This window comes from Balaenoptera physalus, assembly GCF_965194825.1.
Source record: "Balaenoptera physalus genome assembly, chromosome: 10".
Lineage (NCBI taxonomy): Eukaryota > Metazoa > Chordata > Mammalia > Artiodactyla > Balaenopteridae > Balaenoptera > Balaenoptera physalus.
Genome location: NC_138889.1, coordinates 89,829,317 through 89,851,124, shown reverse-complemented (window position 1 = coordinate 89,851,124; position 21,808 = coordinate 89,829,317). Strand labels below are relative to the sequence as shown.

The following is a 21,808-nucleotide window of genomic DNA, read 5'->3' as shown; positions in this document are numbered from 1 at the left end:
CAGTAGTACACTGGGGATTTCCAGGAGTAAAGTTGTAACAGAATGAAGCACGATGTCAAAAACACTAAGACGGTTTTGCAAATGATGAGAGCGTTTGTTCGAATGGAGCCCCTTCATGCTCCAATTCACCCTAACTTTTATGAAGAACATCAAGTCTGGCAAGCACACGAAGACGGATGCTGGCCCAAATGTGCAGTTAATACATTCACGCTCCCATGTCAGATACAGGGCGTCACTGGACAGCCTTTCACTGTGTTTAATGAGCATTGCACTGCTGGGAGAATCAAGCCTGGTGAGGTTTCCCTGAACCAAAGGATTTGTTAGAAAGACTCTGAGATGAGCTTCCTGATAGGCTGCATCTCAGAAACCTTACGTCCACCATACCAAAATGGCCAAGAGAAATGTTAATTATTCAGTCTAGCCAATCACTCAGTGACATAGAAAGACAGCTTCCTCAATGCCCAATATATACTTGTTGAATAAATGAGTGAATGAGTAAACAGATGAACGCAGAATCTTCCCCTAAATTCCTCCTTCAAGAGAGAACGAGGCATTTTACTGAAAGCGAACTTCAGAAATGAACTAATTCAGGTCAGTTCTCTGTGTTAACACAGAAGTCATCAAGCGTGTGCTGGGCCTGACCCCTGAGAAAAGAGGCAATAAAAATCATGAAGCCTTATTTTCATTTGTAAACCATAGGCTGTGTTGTACAAAAACACTGCTGAAATTGTAAGCTTATAGAAAGTATCTGCTAAGATGGAGCTGGCTTTGGTCCCTGTAGCCAGTTTGTGTGGGGATCACATCACCAGGTCCTGACCACTTGCTTGTAGGTCTCAGGCTAAGATGGATTCAAAGATCTTTCCAATGGGATCCTTGGCATAGAGCACAAGGTTATCAAGATCTGTCTCTCACTCAACACTCCCATCGTCATTCAACTCTAAACCAAGACATTTAGAATGTATTTATCCTTAGATAAACATTCTTCCCCAGCTCCTTTATTTTTCATCTCATGACTTCAACAAGACTAAATCCCAAGACAAGAAATATGCCCTCTGGTTCCTTCTAACTCCACTCTGCGCAACACACTACTGAATGCACGTCGTTGATCAATAAATACTCTTTTTAAAACGTATAGAAAATTGATAAAAGCGCTCTAACCATATTGAGTAAATTTAGATACAAGAAAAGGAAAACCATCGCTTTGAACTTTACTACTTTGCTACAGCTGCTTTGGCACGCACTACCCCCCAGGACATCTCAAGCTTTTTAACAGAACTAACCTCCCCAAAGAAGAGGAAAGTTCATCAGTACCGTTCACTCCCTTCTTTGAAGATGGGCCCAACGCTATGGGCAAAAAGGACAGGGAGAAAAGTCTCAGTAGTAACTGGCCTAGACGGCTTCAACTCCAGGTGATAAAACAGTGGGAGCTTCTACCTTTTTGAGTGAAGGTTCTTTCCAGCAAGGGATACCAACTTGTAAAACAGGTGAGACAATGTGCATATACTACAACATAATTTATTGCATACATTCACGCAAAAAGATTCAGTGGGAGAAGCAACAGGCAGTGCCCAGAGACTGGAGAGTATGCGGCCTTGAATTTGCCCTTCCCACGTGACCAACCACTTCACCTAAAGCACGAAGCCTCCCCAAAGTCTTCCTCTGACCTCTGACATTAAGCTAACCTAGTTAGACCACGTGTTGCTCTGTGTCTCTTTCCTACTGAATTGCATGTGGTTTTTCTCATCATGTTATTAGAATAGACTTTCTGGTATGGGTATGGGGACTGGATAGCGACCACGTATTGTTTAGCCTCAGTTGGACTCTCCTCCTTGGGTCAAACTCCATTTGTGTTCTTTGCTTATATAACAGGGAAGAGTAAACACTCTGTAGTTTCCCTCGTTTTAAGTGCCCCTCCATCGGTTCAGTGACCTGTATAAATTTGACATAATTTACTGGCCTCATGCACTCCATTTCAACTAACCAGCCCTGATATTTTCTCTTTCTCCTAAGCACTAGAATTCCCTTCTGAATTCCCACTCTCATCCCTGCTGCTCACACAACAGTGGATGGGTGGGGAAGCCAAAAGCTACTGATGTAATCTCACAATTTCTTTGATGCCCCTATTTAAGCTTAAAAATCCACGTAGATTTTATATTCTACTACCATATGTAATATCTGTGTTTGATTTATAAAAACAATGTCTTAAGTCATCATGTAATAATACCTGTCTCATATAGGTAATATCTTAAGTCATTTTCCAGCTAATTTAACATCCCCTTCCTACCTTTAAGGAAACTGACATGTCAACAAGATGTGCCACATTTGCCTTGTGACTTCATCTTCCCCTTCACACAATCTTAAACCTTCAGGGGGGAACAGAAGGCCCCATCTGAGAAGTAAGACATTTGATTGTTGGCATTCAAAAATAGACTCGTAAGCATGAGTCTCCAGGTTGATGGTTAGAAGCAAGTCCCTTACACAGGGAGGGGGGCCTGGCCAGCAGCCCAGCATGCATATCCTAACTTGGCTTTCTTATTCTCTAGCTGTTGGGTTTTCAGTTGTTGGGTAAGGACTCAAGAAGGTCAAAGGCCTACCATATAACCTCCCAGCCTTCTCTCCAGCCCCAACATATAACAAACACCGCTAAGCGAAGCCATTTGGCTTATGCCCCAATGCTACCATTAGATTCGACTCATGTCACTCCCTTATTCAAAACCCTGCCATAACTTCCCATCACACTGAGAATAAAGTCCAAACTCTCTACCACAGCTTACAAAGCCCTATGCGATCTGGCACCTGCCTACCTCTCTGACTTCATTCCCCGGCTTTCTCCCCTCTGATCCCCGGGTTTTATCCACCATGGCCTCCCTGCTACTCTCAGCACAGGCCATGATGCTCTCACAGGCCTGGCTTTGCACTGCTCTCCACCGTGCCATGGCTTCCCTCCCTCGCTTCGCTCAGGGCTCTCCCTGTACGCAGCTCCTCGGAGGCACTTTCCCTGACTATCTTCTCAGGAAAACAAAGCATCCCCAGCACTCTGTAGCCCCTTGCTCTGCTTTCTTTTTTGTAACACTTGTTACTCTCTGACTTCATGTAAGTTACTTAATATGTATTTGTTTACTGTTGGCCTTTCCAACTTAGCAGGTAAGCACCCTGGAGACAGGAATCCTTCTTCTACTGGAGAGATATTCAGTGAACATCTGTTATGTGAATGGAGGCTACACGAATCCCCACTTAAGCCAAGATTGTCAGCCATGTTGCCGAAGGCTGGCAGGCCAAAAGCAACCCAGAACACAAAGCCAATCCACTTGGAACCAACCTGAAGCATTGAAGCAATACGTGTCATACTGGGAGGTATTGGATGTAAGGATGTACACTCCCGTGTTGTTTGCAGCACAGATGGAGTTGGGGTGGATCCGGGGGATCACCACGTGCCCATCTATGAACCCGTACCTGCAAAAGAAAAACAAGAGGTCATCCACCCGCGAGGCTATAAGCAGGGATTTCATAATATCCCATCGAATGACATTTCATGCAGTGCAATACTTCCTTCAGTTCACCCCAGGGGTGCTACAGGTTTCGACAACTGAGTTATGGGAAAGCCAAAAATAACAGCAGAGGGACAGTGAAAGGGGACCAACAAGGCTGATGAAGACAAAGTGATTTTTTTGGAGCTCTATAAAAAGTGTTTTAAAAAATCGATTCATGAAAGAAAAAAAAAATTAGTTTCAAATAAAATCTATGGTCAGCAGTCAGGCCAGTTTGAACAAGCAGCGGGAAGCCCAAGTCACGGACAGAATGACCCCTTGACGATGTGAGACCCACTCTGGCCCGCCATTACCTTCCTATTTGCCCGAAAATACAGAAAATGACTGGCTCGCATCAGACGGAACTAGGTGGCTCTTCATTTCAGTCCACGAATGGCAAACCTGCCTCATTTCCCATCCCCTCCTCTTCTTCCCTGGCCTCACCTTTTCCTGTGATTCCCTCACGCCAGATCTCATTGTTCTAAACACAAAGCCTTGTTTATACGCCAGATACAACGCATCTTGTCCCATGAGCATCTCAGGCATAATTCCATTGCCAGTGGAAGTAAATTGACCGTCATTAAAATGCGAGTCAGAGTGGTTAAGTAGATAACAATGCCTCATTAGCTCAGGAGTTTTCCAGAAGCAGCAGAGAAGTGCTTAAGCCCCTTTGCCCCACCATGGTGTTTCTGGGAGCAGTTTGGAGCCGGAGGCTCTTTCAGATACAACATACAGCACCCAGCCTCTTCGATCAGCATCGCGGTGGCTGAATGCTTCCGCACGATTTCTCTCCAATGTAAAACGCCTCAGAAAATGAGATGTGGGCTGAGAAAACACCATTTACAAGGGAAGAGGCAGAGGCAAGGGAAGAGCAGAGAGGGAGAAGCTAAAACCAACAGGTTTTTGAAAATGCAGTGCTGGCTAAAATGCACAGCCCAAATCCTTTTAATCTTTCCTGCCGGGGGTGACAGTACGTACTGCATCACCCTGCAAGACCTATGGGAATGGTTGTGAGTGTGAAATTTCTAAGCACATCGAACTCATTATGTCTAAGTTGCAAAAGCTGACATGACTAATTCCTCATCTGAATGGCCAGACTGGTTTCTCCAAAGACTCCTGAGCTTGGTGGGGGGGAGTGGCCGCAATTAAATGCTAGTAAGTTTCCATGTTTCTGAGAATTGCTACTAATCAGGGTGGGGCAGACAGAAGAAAGGAGATGCTTAGGTTCTTCATCCCCTGTGACTCTCGCATCTGTCCTGTGGCAGGTATCTGATTCATAGCTACCTGAGTGAAAGTATGGAAATAAGTTTTGCAACACTTAAAACCAGCTATGGGTAGAACGATAGCTGTCTTTGGCACAGTTTTTCTTTGTTTTCTTACAATAATAACACTCCTTGGTGAGCCTCCTCCCCACCCCATTCCCATCACATTCTGCTAGGCTGTATCACACCGACATTCTAGAATTTAAATTATTCCTGAGTTTTTACCACATCGTGTCGACCGCTGGTTTTATGTGTCGTCCTGTCTATAAGTTGGAGATATTAAAATTTAGATATGTGTATACTTCATGAGTAGGTTGTTGTTCCCAGGGAGGAAAGAAATACTCAGCAATTCCATCCATGCACCAGACTTTCGTCTCCCTTTTGCTCTCAGTCCTTAGGGAGGGCAGGGTCATTAAATCTTGCCCTGGGCCCAGAAGCTGGTCTGGAATCCGAACTCCTCCCCATGAAAGTGATGTGGCCCAGGGCTGGCTGCAACTAAGCCTCAGTTGCTTCCTCTGCAAAGTGGGGTCACATAACTGGTGCAGTCTGAGAATTAAGAGAGGGATACGGGCAGGTGGGCTGGGGTCCCCCAGCATCTAAGGGCTGGATGATCGGCCAGTGGGTACAGTAAGAACTTCCCCTGTTTTCAGCATATGAGAACTTTTCTGTATTTAGCAAGTTCGCCTTGTCTGCATTTCACAATCAAAATTCAGCTTACTAAATCCACTTTCTTAGGCCACTGGCCTAGTCAGGGCCATATTTAAACAACGAGCCTTAGGAATCGAATAAGTGGACCTGCTAATTAGCTTTCCTTCACTGCAGCCTACAGCTCAGGTTCAGAAGCTACCAGAGCTATCTGCTCCTTTTATATTCTCCCAAGACCCTGCTCTGAACACACACAGATGCCTGCACACATCTGCTCTTTGTTTTAGAGCAGCTCTGCTCATTAGAACTTTCTGCAAAACAGAAATGTTCTATAATCTACATTGTCCGATAAAGTAGCCACTAGTCATCTGTGGCTAATCGAGCACCTGAAACGTAGCTAGTGCCAATGAAGAGCTAAAGTTTTGATTTTATTTAATTATAATTAAGTGTGAACAGCCGTCTGTGGCTGGTGGCTACCGTATTAGTGCAATTGTGAAGATGGTCTTTTTCCTCATCAGCAGAAGTATCTCAGTTCCCACCAACATTATGGGTGCCCTACTCTGTAACCAAGCACAGGGGATAGATGGATTTAACTTACATCTAATGGTTTCCATAAAGAGTTCTGCGGCTTGACTTTTTAAAAAGCAGCCTGTGTTTGCGTGTTTGCACGTTGAAGAGAAAAGGGAACCACCACGTTACCTAACGCTATCACATTGCAAAAGTGCAGAGGGGTAGCTGCAGGCTGGGGTGGAAACTTCAGAGAGCAGTCGTCCAGATTCCCCAGAGCTCTTCTAAAGAAAACAAACCAAACCGAAACGCTTCACCACAGTGGTCACCACTGCTCGCTCTTAATGTGCACCACTTTCCACAGGGCCATGAGAAATTTGGAAAAATAAGGGCCATGCCTGCTGTGAATATCCTGGGAGCAGATATCCTGGGCCTGAGGACAGCTCCCTGAGCACTGTGATGTCTGGTAGGCGGCCTCTCAGGAGGCCCCTGTTGGTCCCTCTCATCGCTTTCCCATCACTTGTAACAATACATCTCAATAATTTTCATGCCCTTTTCTCTCATATCAGAGCAACAGAGAAGAGAAACAAAATCAAAAGAGGGAGAGTTGTTTGAAAAACCTGCCTTAGCCAAGTCGGCAGGGTGAAGACTCCACCAGGCACACATTTATTTTAAACACTGTTATTTGGTTCCCTTTCTCTTGTGGTTCTGACAATGATATTGCACGCTTCTTCAAAGCCTGGAGAGCATGCTGTGGAAGCACCTCAGGCAAGTGGCTTCCAACACAGGACCCTTAAGGGCCTCCTCTAGGCAACCCCTCCCTCTGTGATTCACAAAGGTGTCTTCAGCCGGCCCTCAATTTCAGTGGTCATACTGGTTCCAGATGGACTTGGTCAGATTAATGGGTGGTGCCAACTCCTCAGGCAAGCAGCCATTCATTCAGCTGTCACGGAGGAGCCTTCCTGGGTCTGAGCCCCACCCCCTGGACCCAGGCAGCATACTTTCCCGCAGCAGGTGGGGGCTGGTCCCTTACCTGCAGGTCTCAAACCCTACACGCAGGGCTGCCTCCATCTGGGCCATGGTGGGCAGCGTACAATTGAAGGCCTTGCAGAGGTCAGCAGCCTCAGTCTTCGAGATGCTGTAGCGACCATTCTTCTCCACGTGGAATATACCTGCGTATCGGCAGGTTATATTTAGATCTATGGGATGAAAAGAAAAGGTTAGATTCTTCTGCATCAATAATTTGGAAAGCATAAGAAGTCTGTTTTAGAGCAGCCTCATTAAAAAGCCAAATAATCTTCCCTACTGGCCAGAGCCTTCAACATTCACTGTAGCATTTCAAAGCATCACTACTTCACTCTCAAATCTGAGATAAGAGGCAGAAAGTAGCATCACTTTTACATTCTCTCTGCCGACTGCTCCACAACAAAGTTTTTACAAAGCATGTGATTTATTTCTGATTAGGAAAGTAGCACAAACCTGGGGAAAACTTACAAAATTCAGGGAAGTAATGAAGGAAAAGCAAGTCCACCTCTAAGAAAACTACTGCAAACATTTTAAACAGTTTGCTATATCTTGTTTCAGTTTGTTTTCTGAAAGTGTGTGTTATGTATGTACTTGCATAGTTTAAATGGTACTAAATATACAGTTTTAGGTGTAGGAATCTTTTTTTCCACTTAATGAGTATTTTCCCACAATCACGTGGTATGGCTCCCCAGCTGATAACCTCCAGTGACTTCTAGTCACACCCAGAATAAATTTCCTTATCATGGCTGATAAGACCCACATGACCTGGCTCCTAACCTTTAAGTAGCTCACTCTGTTCCAGGCACAAAGCTTTCCTTCAGTTCCTTTGGACATTCTGAGCCCTTTCCCACCTTAGAACGTTTAGGTCTGACTTTACCATTTCTTTTTTTTTTTTTTAAGATTTTGCAAAAAATATATTGATAGGGTATATGTGTGGAAGTCAGTTCTAAGGGGGAGTTAGAACAAGATGGGATAGATGGGATACAAAACAATATCAGATAGAACAAGATGGGATAGATGGGATACAAAACAATATCGGACCTAACTTACTGATATGAGTGCATTTTACATGTTTAGGTTTTTAAAAAAATTTTTTATACAATTTTTAAAGGTTACACTCCATTCACAGTTATTACAAAATATTGGCTATATTCCCTGTGTTGTACAATACATCCCTGTAGCTTATCTCACACCCAGTGGTTTGTACCTCCTACTCCCCTACCCCTATATTGTCCCCCGGCCCCTCCCAACTGTTAACCACTAGTTTGTTCTCTACATCTGTGAGTCTGCTTTTTTGTTATATTCACTAGTTTGTTTCATCTTTTAGGTTCCACATATAAGTGATAGCATACAGTATTTGTCTTTCTCTGACTTATTTCACTTAGCATAATGCCCTCTAAGTCCATCCATGTTGCTGCAAATGGCAAAATTTAGTTCTTTTCTATGGCTGAGTAGTATTCCATTGTATATATAGACCACATCTTTGTATCCATTCCTCTGTTGATGGCCATTTCTGTCTAGAATGTACTGTCCTCTGATCATCACATTTTGTTTTTCAACTTGAAATCACCTCAACTTAGGGTCCCTCCCTGAACATTCTTATCCAACCCTCAGCGTCTCCCTCAACTTACTATGCTTTTGTGTCTTCACAGCAACTTGTCTATTTATTTGTGCATTTGGTTTTTTCTGTCTGCCCTTTCTTTTGATGGAAACTCCAAGAAAGCAAGGGCCTTTAGCCTGTTTATAGCTGTTTCTCTAACACTCTCATCAGTGGCTGACAGAGAGCAGACACTCCATGAATATTTGTTGAATAAATGAACGACTCATTGGAATTTCTTCAAAAACACACTTTGAACATATTGACAGATAGATCCAAGACCTGTTCTTTACTCCCAAGAGTTAATGCATCCAAAATGAAACCTAACTGCTACCAACCAGTTTAAAAATGATTTAGTCCTAGGACTTCTGTGAGTTTGCAGACACGAATCTGAAATCTCAATAAGGAGCTGAAAAAAAAAAAAAAAAATCACCTGGTGTTCCCTGGTCCTCTGTAACAATCTCAAAAGACTTCAAAGCCCTTAACTGAAAACTCAATATTCTTCTGTATGATGCCCAGTTTGCACTTGAGTAAACACCAACACAGAAAGGTTATGTCCTTGAAGCTGTCCTGGTGAAGCAGGAGCACTTCCTTGAGCCTCAAAGACAGTCAGGCATTGACTCTGCCAATGCCAGATACCACTCTGTCAGTCTCAGTTCAGACAGAATTGGCTTTAACTCAGACTCTCTCTCTCACGTGGGTGGGTCCAGAGGTCATCAGGAAGAGTCTGCTTATTTATCAATGAGAAACCTGAGGCTCAGAAAAGTGAGCTGCCCAAGGAAGTGAGAATTGCTGTCCAGAGCCTGTAGTTGCCTTCCTGAATCCCAGTTGCTTTGTTTTACATTTCTGAGCTGATAGCCAGGGCGGAGAAGCCTGCAACTGCGGCGTCCCTGGTTACCCAGCAACTTTGGGGTTCTGTGTGGCATCACCTTTCAAAGACCCTGAGAGGTGACTTGTATGTATGTATGTATTATTTATAGGTGAAGAAACTGAAGCTCAGAAAAATGAAACGACTTTGCAAAGTCACCCAGCCGTTAAGTGGCAGAGCTGGAATTCCACCTCAGGTCTGTTTAACGCCAAAACCCATGCTCCAATCCACTTTGCTATGTGTCCAAGAATCCTTTCATATCATTAGAGCAAGTCTTCACTCTGGAGGGGAGAGATACACCTAAACAACTGTTACATAATGACAAAGATAGGGTCAGTGTTAATGGAATTGTGCTGCCAACAACTGCTTTCTCCTCTCTGAGCAGGAAGCAGCTTCCAATCACTAGAAAACAGAGTCTGACGAATGCAAATCGAGACGATAAGAAAACTGTTAAACTTCTCTACAACCTTTCTCGACTCTGAAAATAGTAAAAGAAGAAATAAAAAATAGAGCTTTGCAAAGACGTAAGCCAATATCAAGTGATTCTCTTTTCTTTGTATCATTAGCGTGGAGGTGCTTTTAAAAAACATTAGAACTAGGTGAAATGGAGAAAACGTGTTTTGGGGAGACTAATTCCGTTTTGGAGTGGTGTCCTTTGGAAGCCACTCACACAATACTTGGCTGATGAGGCCAGGGGAGCACAGAGGGGGGAAATGTACAAGGCCCTTTTGAAATGCTGTTTGTTTTTACTGACATTTTCAGCTTTGGCCTCGGTTGGCCAATCTTTGCCAAAGGAAACTGTCACGCTGGGTGACCGTCCTTCCGGAGGCCCTCTGTGTGTAGCTTACAAAAGAGAAGCAAAGCCTCCCAATCAGTTTCTTGGAGGTGAGGGAGACAGAGGACACTTCAGCAGATGCCAGGAGAGGCAGACCGCCCATCAGCGTGTGGCCAGGTGGCTGCTGTCACTCTTAGGTTAAAAATAAAGTCTGAGGCATGGACGGTGGTTTGGAGCTGAATGGCAGTTTCTGTCTTATTAAAATAAATTAGAGTTTGCCACCTGGCACACAGAATATGCAAATGCAAAAGGAACCGATTCACACTGAGACTTTTGAATAAAATCCCTTGAGTTCCACGGGCGGCAGCCAACATCACTTGATAGACGATACACACAGGAATGTGTAAGTGTGTTTCTAGGTGTGCATGTGAGTAGTGAATGTGTGATGTGTGTGCTTGAGGTCAGCCAAGACAGGAAGGGACAGATAAAATCAAGCTTCAGCCTTCCTAGAAATGCGAGGCTTACACAGCGTGTGTAGTAGGTATCAGAAAAGGGCTGCTGAATGAATGAAGAAATTCTCTGCAACGTGAGAATTCCATGGCTTACATTTATCTTAATCTCACACATAGAAAAGGTCCAACTCCTAATCTTGATGGCATTCAACCATCTGGGAATTCCAAAGACGGTGCCAAAACCTTCACTTCAGGTCAACAGTATTCACAGTTCCTCCCCTCTGGGTCCCTCGTGTCTTAAAAAGGACCAAGCCTTCAGGGCTGTGTATCCGTTAAGCCCTGATAATTTATGAAGACTTTCCAACAGGCTTTCTTAACACTTATGCAAGCAGAAATTATTACCCCAAAGGGTATTGATAATACTAACAGCAATAATAGCAGCTAACACATACTGTGCACTTATTATGTATATGCCAGGCATTCTTCCAAGCATTTGACAAGTATTAACTCATTTTATCCGTAAAACAACCCTATGAAGTAGGTAGTATTATTATCCCCACCTTTCCCGATACAGAAACTGAGGCACAGAGAGGGGAAGAAACATGCTCAGGTTCACAGAGCTCGTAACGATGGAGCCAGGATTCAAACCCAGCCAGTCTGGGCACCGAGAGTCCACAGGCTTAACCACCAGGGCACACTATACTCCTCACCCCGATTTACATAACTCGTTTTGCCCTCTCAACCTCCCCCACGTATAGCTGAGAATATCCCCAAGGTTCAAGTAAGGTTAGGGTAAGGCCGAGGCGTGAGTAGCCACGGACCACAGACCACTGGACAGGCACCCGTGTCCATGGCAATGGCACTGGCCACACTGCAAACCCCTGTAGAGAGGCTGGACTCCGGAGATATCTGTGCATCTCTCCTGAGAAACAGAGATCGCTGTGATCCGGGAGCTGCCGTGACTCAAGAGCCTAATATTAAATGGCCGATTGCATCTCTCAGACAAGCCTGTCCAACTGGACGTGAATCAAGAATGTTTTCCGTTAAGCCCTCTGGTCTCCAATAAATCTCCTGTATCATGTAATAAAGGAAAGAGTCCAAGTTCCTCCCTCCAAGAGACCCAACGGGCAACATTAACGTTTGGAGGCCACTTTCAGATTCAGGGTGGAGCCTTTCTGGAGGGTGTTCGTTATGATGGGGTTGCCAGGAGGACAGAGGGGTCATCGGCCCAGCACCCAAGGATCTCATTGCCCACATGGGAAGAGGTCTATCAGTAACCTGTCAGGAAGACCACAAAAAAGGAGCTCTGCAAGAGAACTGTTTAACCAACTCTCTGGCACCAACTCACGGGAAGGCTGGTAGTTCAACTTAGAAGAGATCCACCCCAAACTGGGTTCAAATCCTAACACTCACTCACTGTGTAACCACTCCCTCCAGGTTACACAGCTAGTTAGTTTCTTACCCTCTCTGACACTCAGCCTTCTCCTTGATGGGATGACAATAACATCAGCATTTGTGGGACTGTGAAATGAGACAAGATATGTCAAACACCTGATACGGTGTTTGGCACTTAATCAGAGCCAATGAGTATTGCATACTTATTAGGTGGCTGATCTACTTCAGCTAAATTAATTCTCACAAAGGTGCCATGGAGTGGGCACTATTACCAAACCCACTTTAGAGACAAGGAAACTGAGGCACAAAGAGGTTAAACAGTGTATATAAAGTCACCCAAGTGGGAGAGTCAGGGTTCTAACTTCTGTGCTATGCTGCTAATTATGTGGGGTTCTGGGTAAATTCGTTCTTATTTGGATAAACCAAAGCTGACCCATAACACCATTCATTTTACCTATATTTTTCACTAAGCCTCACATCAAGGAAAACAGATCTTTCTAGTAAAATCGCCCTGGGCCTGAGACGAATAGCTTCTTGGTTCGCTCCAGTCACTTCGAGAGTCATAGAAAAGCACAGCGTCTGCTGAGAGTACAGCACTGTGTAATCTTTACCCAACTCACCATTATGTGCACGTGTCCAAATTTTCCTAAGAGGTGAGTGAGGGTGGGGATATTACACAGCCGACTAGCAACGGAGCTGAGTGACAAGACGTGTTCAACCTGGAATCCACAAGTTGGTCTTCAGGGGTCTATAAACCTGGGAAATTATACGCAAGACTGTGTGTGTATGTATATACGTGTCTACATGCTTGTGCGCACGCGTGTGTGTGTCGGTGTTTGGCTGGAGACAGCATCCCTCAGTTTCCATTAGCTCCTCAAAGATGTCTGTGACAGAAACAGGTAAAGAATTACAAGAAATTATTATCTTTAAGGTCTCTTCAGTAATTAGAAATTCCAGGATTCTGGAAGTTTGGAACTTCCTTGTGGGCTTCATGACAGCAGGGACCGCGTCTCTCCTTCAGCATGTGTCCCCAGGACCCTGTGCATAGCCACATGTGGAACAAATGAGTGAACGAATGAATGTTCTCCCCCACACACAGGACAAGCAGACGTGTAGGATGCAAACAGAACACGCCTCGGGTCCACCCCCCACGTCACGTCTAAAAGAATCACCAGCTGGGCCTGGTTGAGAATTCCCTAGTGGACACTTCAAATGTTTAAAGGTTTTTAAACCGAAGCATTTGCTTCTGAGAACCTCTGATGTTTTCCCTGAAAGCAAATGTTTCAGAGACCAACTTTCAGCTTTGCAACTGGCGTTGTCTGCCTGGACTTTGCCGCTGTCATCTCAGAGACGAGCACAGCCTTTTCACATCCTGTCATGGGGTCCCTTCTGAGGACGGATCTCCTGCGACAGGAATGACAGCCACAGTGTGTCCCATGTGAAGACCACAGGAGATGATCTACCATCACGCTGTGCCCAGAGACTCTCAATTCTCCGAACCAGACTTCTCCAGACGGTCCAAAATGAATGAATGTATTTTCCAACAGGCACCACCTAGATGTGCCTGGTTCCTTTTGGCATCTCCTCAGGAAGGATGAGGAAGAATTAAGATTTTTTTCTGATTTGGTCCCAGAGTAGCTATGTGTCTGGGGAAGCTGGTTTTCTTGAAGATGGGGGTAAGGCCAGTTCCTGAGACCCAATGACATGTGCAATTCCCACGGCCGTGAGGACAACTGCAAACATTCACCTAGCACCTAATCAGGCCCATGTGAGGTTTCCAACATTTTACACCTAAAAATTCATTTAATTCTCACAACAGCGGTATGTGGTAGGCACTTTTGTTATCCCCATTTGATGCAGGAGGTAACTGATTCTTTGAGAAGACATGAATGACCTGAGCTAGGGGCTAGTGGACCTGGTTTCAGACTGCGCAGACCAGCTGATCGTACTGCAGTGTTAAGTGGCACCTTGTGGGTGGGACAGATGCTAAACTACAGGAAACCCTCTTCTCCACGTGGTTTTTAAAGTGCAGAGAGGTGAGCATTAAAAGAGAACTCTGCAGAGAGGAATTTGAGCTTATTAAATATTATTAAATATTAATAAGCTCAAATATTATTTTAAGATCACAGGTCTCTTGATTCTGGACCAAAGGCTTAACAGGGCAGGGCCCTTTGCTCAAGAGCTTGGGAAAACTTAGATGGGAAAACCTGCACTAATGGAACTTCCACCCTCTCCCCAAGGCAAGGATTCCGAGGTCTCTGTGTTCACTGACTTTCCCCAACAGAGGTCTGGTTTCCTCTCTCTCATTCTACCTGTGCTCTTCCCGAGATCCCCCTGGGGGTCAGAGACCCCCCCAACCCCAGCTGCAGCCTCAGGCCTCTTCTGTCCTTTACAGCCTGAGGGCTCTGGCCAAGGCCAGGCAGAACAGAATGAAGAGAGGTCGGCCCAGGGCTGGGATGCCAGACCACAGGCTGTCCTTGTGCCATTTTGAGATGTCTGTTGCCCAGCCCCCAAACCTCAACAGACCAGGCCTTTCTAGCTGGAGCATGGCCCTCCAGGCTCATTGCATCCGACTCCATCGAGCTCCTGGAGTCAGTCACATGCAAGCCTCCTGGGCAGAGGTGGCCAAAAGCACCGGCGAGCTCTCCACATTTTTCATCTTTATAGTGTTTATCATGAAGCAGCCAGGATTCTCTTTCTGTCCTCTGATTTGCTGAGCTCATGTCTGAAAAAGATTATGCAGCATCACAAATCTAACCGAACTGATCCTCCTCAGAACTAGGGAGAGATAGATAAGGCCAATTGTTTTTTAAAGCATTATTGCTAATTGGATCATCTGTGTTTAAAGCGAGGAGGAACAATAGCCAGCGAGCATCAAAAATTCTCTTGAGGGCTTCCCTGGTGGCGCAGTGGTTGAGAATCTGCCTGCCAATGCAGGGGACACGGGTTCGAGCCCTGGTCTGGGAAGATCCCACGTGCCGCGGAGCAACTAGGCCCGTGAGCCACAACTACTGAGCCTGCGCGTCTGGAGCCTGTGCTCCGCAACAAGAGAGGCCGCGATAGTGAGAGGCCCACGCACCGCGATGAAGAGTGGCCCCCGCTTGCCACAACTAGAGAAAGCCCTCGCACAGAAACGAAGACCCAACACAGCCAAAAATAAATAAATAAATACTTTAAAAAATAATGACTCCCTTCTTTAAAAAATAAAAAACATTCTCTTGAGACGCAAGAGAAAACAAAAATCCACAATGACTGAGCATGGTCCCCCAGCCAGTTGTGAGAAAAGCAGGACCTCCGGGGTCCCTAATTGCTAGATTCCTGACCAACAGTCCAGTTTTCTGACTACTGAACTGCTTTTATAAGAGGCCTGAGCAAGCCGTTCCAATAAAGCCACAGTCCACTGTCTTAATGGGACATGAAGAAGCCCTTCTCTTCTTCATTGTGATTGTTTGATGTCTTCAAAGCCCAGAAGTTTCCATCTGGGAGTCTTCCTAGCTATTACAGCCCCTGCCGCCACCCAGGCCCGCCTGCTGTCCGAAGGCTGGCAGCCTTCCTGCTGCCCCACATCTCTCGCCCCCGTCCCCTGATGCCCACGTGATGAGCGCCTGGTGAAAGGGTCTATTGTTCAGCATCCCATTCTGAACGAGGCCAAAATCACGCTCAGTGGCCGAATCGCCTCTGGCTGCCCCAGGCAGACCATAAATCTTGAAGGACTCAGTCTCTCCCCGAATTGCCCTGGAGGCGGGTGAGGGTTTAATGAGCAGAGAAAATAGTCATACACCATCATACCGAGAGAGTTTCCTCCAGAATGTGTCCTGGGTTGTTTTCAACTGAGCTATTCATCCCTTGGCACTTAGAAGGGAAATGCACCCCAACTTCTTGGTGCTGGCTATATCCCCTGACCTCTCAGCCTTTTTGTCCAAGGAGCCTGTCATGGCAGCCAACAAGGGCCCATCGCATCCACTCTGTCAGAGAAGAGTCCAAGGGTTCTCTCAGCCACTACCCTGGCCCTTCAGTCTAGGCCTCCAAAGAACCAATCCAATGAAGCTCTTGGACTGTTTGTACAGAGTCTGAAGAAAGACCCCCACCCCTGCCTCCTGGTGGGGTGATGGGAACTGGGGGAGGGGAGAGGGTGGGAAGGTCTGGTTAGGCCCCCATTCCCGATCCTGGTTCCAACAGTCTTTCTGGCAAAGGAGACTGTGTCCCAGAACTGTCACCTCAGTACCCAACTCTGTGAGGCCATTGGTCTTTGGTGAGCGAGTCTCCGGGAAGACAGCTGAGGGAGAGAAACCACAGTGTGTACCCCTGCGTGTTGCCATGGCGACCGGGAAATGTTTGGCTTTGGGCCTGAGACCTTGTTTTCTTCTTTTTTGGACCATATCTGTTTAGCAGACTGGCTAGCACAAACCCAGGATGTGGTAAATGAAATGAAAAAGCATCTCAGGGGCCCACATGGGGTTTTTCCTGTTGCAAGTAGAAAAAAAAGAGGTCCTACTTTGTTTCATAGTTAGATTTTTTGGGGGGGAGCTAATTCTAGTTATAACACCTAGTTCAGGTACAGCTTTGGCTCAGGTCTGTAGCCGGATCTTTGAGGAACTGGCTGATTTTAATCTGAGGGAAGTATGTTATGAGAGCTGAGGTGGGCTGAGACTGTCATTCACAAGTAATAGCTGCATTTCGGGGCGGTTAGTGAGTCACTGACACGCTGTTGAGCCATGGGTCCCCATCTGGGAGAAGGACAAACGGTTCTAGCCTAACTCCTGTTCATTATAAGCTGTGTGACGTTGAATAAGTCACTCTAGATCTCTGGTTCACACCTAGCCTTCCTGCCTCCCAGGATGAAGCAAGAAGTTAGGAAATGCTTGAAGCTAGTGGGATAAAGTGGGGAGGAGTTATATGCACACCCGGGACAGTATGAACATCTCAGAAAGCTTCCCAAAAATCTAGTATTCATTAAGACATATATGGGCTCCGACCCCAGCAGAACAGGTGGATCAAAGTACAAGCAAGCGTCAGTAATAGTGCCATGGGGGAAACTTCCATCTCCAATTATGAAGCCTTTCCACATCCAAAAGCAGCCCCATGAGGCCCATCAGGTAGGTACTATGGCCCCATTTTACAGATGAAGAAACAAAGGAGCAAGAGATTCAGAGACTACAAAGTCTTACAGAGTTTGAATAAAACCCAGACCTCAACTCAGATTTTCAAGGTCTTCTGAGTTTCCCCATTACCCGTGGTGCTGCCCTTTCCATCTTGCGTGTCAGCAAGCAAAGGGGAAAAGTGGCAGCACTCAGACAGAAGAGCATACTTTTCTTCCCCTCCCCCTCCCAATGATGTCTTAGGCAGAACCACAATATTTAGGATAGGGGAAAGCAGAGCTGCCCCCGTGGGAGTAGGAGTGAGGGTGGAGGGGCAGATCCCAGAGCCTTGATCCTCTAGCTGCTCATTCTTGCCCAGCCTCCACCCCACCCCACCAATGGTCCTGACACCCTCCACAATGCTTTAGGAGGCTGCGTGGAACACTCTGGAAACCACCGCAGTAGGGGCCAATCATAACAATGATAACCACCCCTTGGCAAGGCTTGCGATGTGCCAGGGGCTCCAAAGCATCCTAAGACGTTTAGTTGCCCCATATGACAGCTGTGGAAGCAGAGGGTCAGAGCGCTAAGTAATTAGTACAGGGCTCTGCAGCTCCAAGGCTGCAGCCCAAATGAAATGCATTGTATAAAAATGCTTTGCAAGCGATACAGGCTTAGCATGCTTTTTTTTTTTTTTTTCCTGTCAGTCTCAAGAATAAAAATACCCTGCAATGTAAAGTTCCCCTTAAAGGTTGTCCCTGGCTCACCCTGTGGAGAGGAGATAGCAAAGTCTGCTTTTCCAATTCTAACCTACAGGGATGGGGGCTGGAGAGCAGTGGACTCAAGAGGATTTGTAGATCCAGAAACTGAGGTGAGGCTGTTGTCCTTCAAGGTAGAGCCATCCAGATGGTGGGGAGCAAAAGGCCACCACGAACTCCCACAGAGCCCAGCATCACCACACAGTCCAGCGTATCTCCAACTCGGATTTGATTTTCTCTTCCCTATCTCTTCTAGCATCCTTTCAAGTGATAAAGACAAGATTCTGGAATTTACGGAGCTGCTATTGTGTCAGACATTAGTCTAGGTGTGGTAACAGGTGTCGTACCATGTGATCCCCAGAGCAGCTTTGAGAGGTCAAATCATCAATCCCATTTTGCAGATGAAACAAGTGAGGTTCCGAGCACAACTGAGTCAACATTTGCTGTGAAAGTGGCAGGGCCATGAGTCAAACGCTGGGATGATATCTGGTCTCCGACGTGAGTTAGCCCAGATGTTTACGAAAGCCACCTCCCTCTGCTTGGGGCACACAGATTCTCACACTGGGGGCTAGAAATGAAAGGACCCTGTGGGGTGTGGTTGGGACAGGTCCTACTGCTGAGCCTGTGGCTGGGCTCCCCAGAAATATTACCATGAATGGAGCACCTACTGTGTGCTAAGTGCTTCACCCTGATTATCTCATTTAATCCCCACAATAAATGTATGAGATAAGGACTATTATTGACATCAGACCTTATTACAGATAAGAAAACTGCAGTTTAGAGAGGTTAAGAAACGTGTTCTTTTCCTATTCATTTATTTATATAATTAAATGCAAGTTGCCTTTATAAGTTATTTTAACTATGTCATAAATATGTAATTGTTGGCATTTTACTTGTTTTCCTTATTTCTGAATTTTAGTACTTGGAATAAAGATTTTTATTATAATGTCAAAAAAAAAAAAGAAAGGAACTTGTCCAACTTTGCACCGTTAGGGGGTCAGGCAGCCTGGCCCCTCTCTCTTAAATGCCACACGAATGCCTCTCTCATCACTTAATTTCAGGAGATCCCAGGTGAATTGCAGGATAATGCCTCTTGCCAGATAGTCTGAGCATCTACCGGATTTGTATTTGCTAGTGTCATGCCGATAGAGTTGGTGGATGGTGACTGCTGTCTCCTCCAAGGGGTAACTAACAGACCCAAGGAGATGGGGACATTTTCATAGAGAAATGAGTCCTGCACTGGGACTTAAGAGCCCTGTGCCCTAGGCAGGGGTGACTGTCTCAGGATCACAGTCAGAGGAAAAGGTTGAGGAATGGCTTGGATTTCCGCCTGGCTTCGATAGTAACTCGTTACCTCTGCTCTTTCCATGACGGATGGTACCTAGTTCAGACACCCCTTAGATTGATGGTTTTTACCCTCTTTCCCCCATGGCACCACTTCAAATTCACAGGAGGGACCATGTCAGTCACACTCCGATGGGCACCAGGTACCTTGCCATCCCTAGTGGCCTCTTTCCCTGTCACTCAAAAAATCTTACCCAAATGCAAGTGAGTGAGCGTGCAAAGTCTTCTAGGAATAGCCATGAGTTTGCTGCAGTTTATAAGAGAAGAAAGTCATTCATAAGCCTTGGCACCTGGTTGCCAGTAGCCCTGTACTTACAATTTACCTACTACCAACCCTGAACTTCACGTGGATTGAGATAGAACAAGAACCATGCCTTTAGGTCACCCCTTTCCTCTTCAAATGCATCAGCAGTGAAGTGATGTAGCTGCAAAAGCATTTGTTTACAACAACAAGTATTATAAGTGACCAAGGAGAGTTCTAGATTTTCACTGATTCCTAATTAGGAGGGCTCAGAAATCATCAGGTCGTATTTTAATGACTCAATCGCTCTCTTTTCTCATAGACTCTCTCTCTCTCTCTCTCTCTCTCTCTCTCTCCATCAGATGCTAAAGTGAAGAGGGGTGTGAGCGCTCATGTGAGTAACAGGCCCCTTCCCAGTCCAAGAACCCTACCCTTATTTATTCTCCAGATGCTTTTAAGAGTAATACAAATGTTTCAAAGCAGAAACCCTATAGAGGGAGAGGCTGGATTGAGGGGATATTTTTTAAAAATCTGGGCCAAAAGATTTCCAGGATCAGTACAGTTCCAATTGCCCTGTGAGCTAAGAGCTTGTAATTCACACCTCTTCCTGAGCTTTCAATCTCTGAAATCTCATCTGTAACCACAGATGCCAGTTGCAAATGCCAGGCTCCAGAGAACTCATTTCTGACAAGCTTTTAAATCTGACTCAAGCCACAGGGTTTGGACCAAAACCTTTACCATTTCATGTGTAGCCAGAGTGGGCCAAGCATAACTTCCTGCTTTTAAGGAACATGGCTCACGCAAAAAGCCAGGAGGCTTGGGAACGGAGGAAGTTACAAATGATCCTTCTGTGAAGTTGTCAAAGAAAATAAGATCTTGATTTTCCTTCAACTAAATAGCCATCGAACATGGCAAGAGACCACACCTGGGTGAAGGCCTAAGCTACTTTCAGCCCAGACACTTGAGAGGCATTCTAGAAGCAGCAGGATGGGCACAACAGGGCCTCCTCCTATGAAATCTGTGCCTCCCAAATTGGTCTTCTTAGGGCATGGCGCAAGGCATCCATTCAAAGCACCCTCTAGAAGATGTGAGTGTATGTACCAGATATGAACCTGGGTGCTGAGGAGACATACGAGGTCCCTGCCCTGAAAGAGCTTATGCTCTAGTGTGGGGAAACAGACGATATACAGGGAAACGATTAGCATATAAATAAGGCAATTTCGGGAGCGATAGCGCTACACAAAAATAAAAGGGGAACAGGCTGCCTTTTCGGGCAGTCTGTGTGGTCTGAGGCACACTCTTCTATGAACTTATGGGCATATTTTCCCTATTTATTATGGGGCTCTTGGTGAGATCAGATACATGGCAAAAGGAAATACATACACACCTACACACACACACACACACACACACACACACACACACACACACACACACACACAGATTAAATCAGATTTGGAATTCATTGCCTTCCAGGGTCCATAATGAGATGTCCTTAGAATGTGGACTTAGTAGGGTAAACAAGGGAGACTTGGAAGGCAAAGGCTATGGCAACTGAATGAGCCGGCTTGGGGGATAAGAGTTCCATTTGAGTCATAAGCTGGGTACAGAGTTGATGGAAGATGGCTCTGTCTGCCCCTTCTGGGTCTTGGCCTGAACTTCAAGGAGGCAAATCAAACAGCGTGACAGAGCAGCCCGTCAGAGTGCAACTGTGACGTGTCCACTCACCAGCCCTCTGAAGGCTTGCAAGGATCTCCCGGCATCTTCAGCCTCCCTTAGTTTATAGTTACTAAGGTGACAGAGCAATTACCCCTATGCTATTGTAAGATGGCACAGCGGCCAAGGTCATAGTCTTTCATATCAGAAAGACTTGGGTCCAAGCCCCAGCTTGGGCTCTTGTGGAATGTTGGGCACACCATGTTTTCTTAACCTTTCCGCCTCCGTTTCTTCATTAGTAAAGTGAAGGCAATGCCTACCTCATGGGGTGCTTTTAAGGTATCAATGGGGAAATGCACCTGAAACACATAGCAAAGTACCTGACGCTTAGCAAAGTGGCTGGGACTTGATCAATATTAGGCAACCATCTCAAAGATTGAGTGTATGTAAGGCTACTTAAATATAAAGAGCTTCCCACTCTGACAATTCTTGATTAACTGGTCAGCCATTCACTGTATCACTGGTAATAGCCACTCAAGACCTCCAGTTAGGAGCCAGAAGCCTAATTATATGATACATGAGCTCTTATTCTATATAATATATGTGATAGATAGATAGGTAGATAGATGGTAGATAGGAAGGAAGAAAGAAAGAAAGAAAGAGAGGAAGGAAGGAAG

At 45.7% G+C, this 21,808-nt stretch overlaps 1 protein-coding gene across 27 annotated transcripts in view; it reads right to left on the bottom strand.

Moving 5' to 3' along the window:
- CD44 (CD44 molecule (IN blood group)) overlaps window positions 1–21,808 on the bottom strand; it is an 87,466-nt gene that overhangs the window by 44,662 nt on the left and 20,996 nt on the right. For all 27 annotated transcript variants that reach the window (XM_082410430.1, XM_082410455.1, XM_082410452.1 and 24 more), the window contains exons 2-3: window positions 6,975–7,140; window positions 3,320–3,453 (exon numbers count right to left, since the gene is read on the bottom strand). In XM_082410430.1, coding sequence (XP_082266556.1) covers window positions 3,320–3,453; window positions 6,975–7,140 — 300 coding nt within the window. The remainder of the gene's footprint in view (window positions 1–3,319; window positions 3,454–6,974; window positions 7,141–21,808) is intronic.